Source organism: Auxenochlorella protothecoides, assembly GCF_000733215.1.
Source record: "Auxenochlorella protothecoides strain 0710 unplaced genomic scaffold scaffold97, whole genome shotgun sequence".
Classification (NCBI taxonomy): Eukaryota; Viridiplantae; Chlorophyta; class Trebouxiophyceae; order Chlorellales; family Chlorellaceae; genus Auxenochlorella; species Auxenochlorella protothecoides.
Window position 1 is genome coordinate 383,483 of NW_011934187.1, and position 2,976 is coordinate 386,458.

At 53.4% G+C, this 2,976-nt stretch overlaps 2 protein-coding genes across 2 annotated transcripts in view; one reads left to right on the plus strand and one right to left on the minus strand.

Moving 5' to 3' along the window:
- F751_6892 (putative E3 ubiquitin-protein ligase XBOS34) overlaps nt 1-104 on the minus strand; it is a gene marked incomplete at both ends in the record, with an annotated part of 5,938 nt that extends 5,834 nt beyond the window's left edge. The window contains one exon of the mRNA XM_011398500.1: nt 33-104. Coding sequence (XP_011396802.1) covers nt 33-104 — 72 coding nt within the window. The remainder of the gene's footprint in view (nt 1-32) is intronic.
- Nucleotides 105-965: 861 nt separating this feature from the next.
- Nucleotides 966-1,205, plus strand: F751_6893 (hypothetical protein; the record flags this gene model as incomplete). Its single annotated transcript, XM_011398501.1, has 1 exon — nt 966-1,205. The coding sequence occupies one exon, from the start codon at nt 966-968 to the stop codon at nt 1,203-1,205; it is 240 nt and encodes a 79-aa protein (XP_011396803.1).
- Nucleotides 1,206-2,976: the final 1,771 nt, after the last annotated feature.

A 2,976-nucleotide genomic window follows, 5' to 3' on the forward strand; every position in this document is an offset into this window, starting at 1 on the left:
CACACTCATGAGCGGGCCGACGGAGGTCGCACCTGGAGCCCAAAGTGATCATTCTTCTTGGCAAAGGTTTCTATCCTCTGTTCTATGGACTGTCCACTGCCCATGCGATCCAGCAGGTGAGCGGGTAGGTCTCGGCACGAGGGTGGGAAGCTGGGTAACTGGGCAGACGCTGGAGGCGACGTGCGCTCGAAGGTCCAAAAGTGAGGCCTTCCCTTGTCAGATCGGTGGTCCCAGCACCCTATGTCCACGCTGTATATCAGTGAATGATGCCTTCCGGACGACGTCGGCCTGCCCGATCCCATTTGACGTGTTCGCGCGCCTTCCCGACCCCCGGGTCGGGTGGCTTCCGGAGTGGTTGGTTGGTATGCATGTAGCTTCGAAGGTTGATCTGAAGACCATGAGTTTGGATGTCCGATGAATGGCACTGGGATTTGATACGTGGGAAGAACACTGTATGGGTCGTGATTGTGCCGAGCGGCTGTGTACAAGTCCATGGCTTTTGCTGACTTTTCTACTTGGTGCGGGTAGATCTCAATACTCAGCCTTGACATGAGTACACTATACTGATGACGGCCAGAACTTCTCTGCATGGCTGAGGTCAAAATCCCACCCGTCCACACTGCGTGGAGTAGGCAGGCCCCTTAACACCGAGTGCTCATCACGCCACTCGAGGTGCCATCCAGCCTAATACAGCACTGCCCAATGCTCAGCGCCACCTAGCCCATCAGTGCTGTGTCACCTTGGTGGATTCTGTACAGAGTGAGAGAATGAAGCTCGGCTGCAAAATCGGGACCTCATTCCCAGCTGTACGGAGAGCTGTGTCCCCACATCACAGCAGGCAGATGCTGCCATGAAAGGTCCAAGATCCTGCAGTAAGGGTACTCCCAGCATCCAAAGAGGTCAGTGCACATGGCGGGTCGCTTGACTCGGAGCTCTTGGCACTCGACAGTCTGCGGCCGACATGTATGTGGCTGCCTCCTCCCCTCCGCCAAACAAGGAGATATTCAGATGCCTCATCCCATCCCGTCACTCTGTTCCCCCTCCCTTTGCACTGCCTTTTGCACCCTGCGCCGACCAGGGCACATCAATCCGCTGGATCCGACACCCGCGAGAGTCTGGACTCTCGATGCATCTCACCAAGATCAGGCTTCGGGGCAGCAGCCCGCTTCACAGGGGCTCCTTGCGACCTGCCCCCGCAACTATAATGACAAGTGCGAAACATACAATCATACCTTCACCGTGCACACAAGGCTCGACAGTATTCCGATTCGCAGCTGCACCCGTCGGGACCGATGGCACCGATTCGACATGGGAGAATTGCACCTTCTTTGACAAGGTGCGTATGTTTTCTGTGTTGTTAATGTGAGTTCCGTGCTGCATCTGGTCGGGGTTGAGCCCTGTTCGGCGAGCCTCTCACCCAATGCATGCTACTTTGGCTGCTCTCCTTGTGAAGTGTCAATTGTAAGTATGCGAGCCCAGAACTTGTGGAAGGAGATGAGAAGGTGACACTGAAGAGGGACATCTTCCAACTGGGCGTCATGAGATACGAGATACTGTCCAGCAAGGACTTCAACAACCGCGAGCGAGCTGCAGATCCTGGTCATACATCGGAGACACCATGGGGTTTGGAGAAGTGTCTGGCTGCGCACAATCTTGACATCCTCCTGGCACCAACAACGTGCAGTTCGGGCTTGCAGCTCTTACGCTGTTGACGACCTTACTGGTGAGTATATTGCAAACCATGATGCCCCGTTGGATGTCGTCACTCTCGACAGTGAACCTTCCGGCCCCCACCAGGAGCTCCGGGCTCGCAATCTCCAAGATGACATGCAAAAAGGAGAGCTGCCAAAGCGCCGTTCACTGGATGGGCTATTGCCAACAGCGCCATCCCTCTACCAGATGCAGCACGGAAGCTCACAAACCAACACTACAAACATACTCACAAGGTCAGATGAGGCCGCAGTGCCCCAATGTCGCCATAATGCCCATCGACCCCAATGTGTGCGGCTGTGAGACGGAGGGGTGTTAGCAGTAGCAAAAAGTGGTTGGCCAAGGGGTCGCGTTGTGTGTTGCAATACATGGTCGTGGCGCGTGAGTTCAAATGTTACTCACGCCATTTGCCTCCAGTGCAGGACGCTGTCGGCATGAGATGAAGGAGTCGACCTCTTACGAGATGGAAGGTTTGCAAAATATCTGGCTTGGTGTGTTACACATATCTGCACATCATGCGGGGTGCCTGCGTCCCCACCAGCAAAAACATGGTGCGTCTCACCGGCCGTCATGGCTCGCGGAACAGGGGCAGCGGCATACTCCCTACTCTCATACTCAATGCGTAATTCCGATCTAAAGATACTGTGCTAAGTAATGAAGCGTTTGGTGCCTTGTCTTCATCATACTGACTTGATACTTTCGTACAGCAGACAATCTTTCCAGTTGTTGTGGCGTCGTGGTTCTTCCCGCCTTTCCATCTAATGTACTTGTATAAAGTGTCGCCGATGCCACACCGTAACATACGATCTCCTGGAGGCGACCAAGTAATGTTATAACAAAAATATACCATAAATGAATGTACAACCTTCCCCATTGCGAAGCATCTCATGGTCTTCCGTGCAACAAGGAGCCAGATGTGATGAGAGGCCAACCGTGAAGTCGCGCAGTGCATTGCATAGATTCAAGAGCAACCTGTCCGTGCTACATATGTTCATGTGATCCGAGTAAAGACTCAAATATGTTGGTACCACAGGTAACTTGTTTTGTCTGCGGCCTATTCTCTCTATGCGCTCGCTGGATCTGCAGTGGCTAAAATCCTGGACCTCAGCCAGACTCATTTGCCCTGCCCAACGTACCCGACAGCGCCATTGCACTGCTACTGATCATGTGCAGAAAAAAATTCAAAATCAACCCAAGGGAATTCGTCCTCATTAATGTTGACTGAGATACTACCATGCCATCCTGATGAGCACCCTGGTGGCTGAG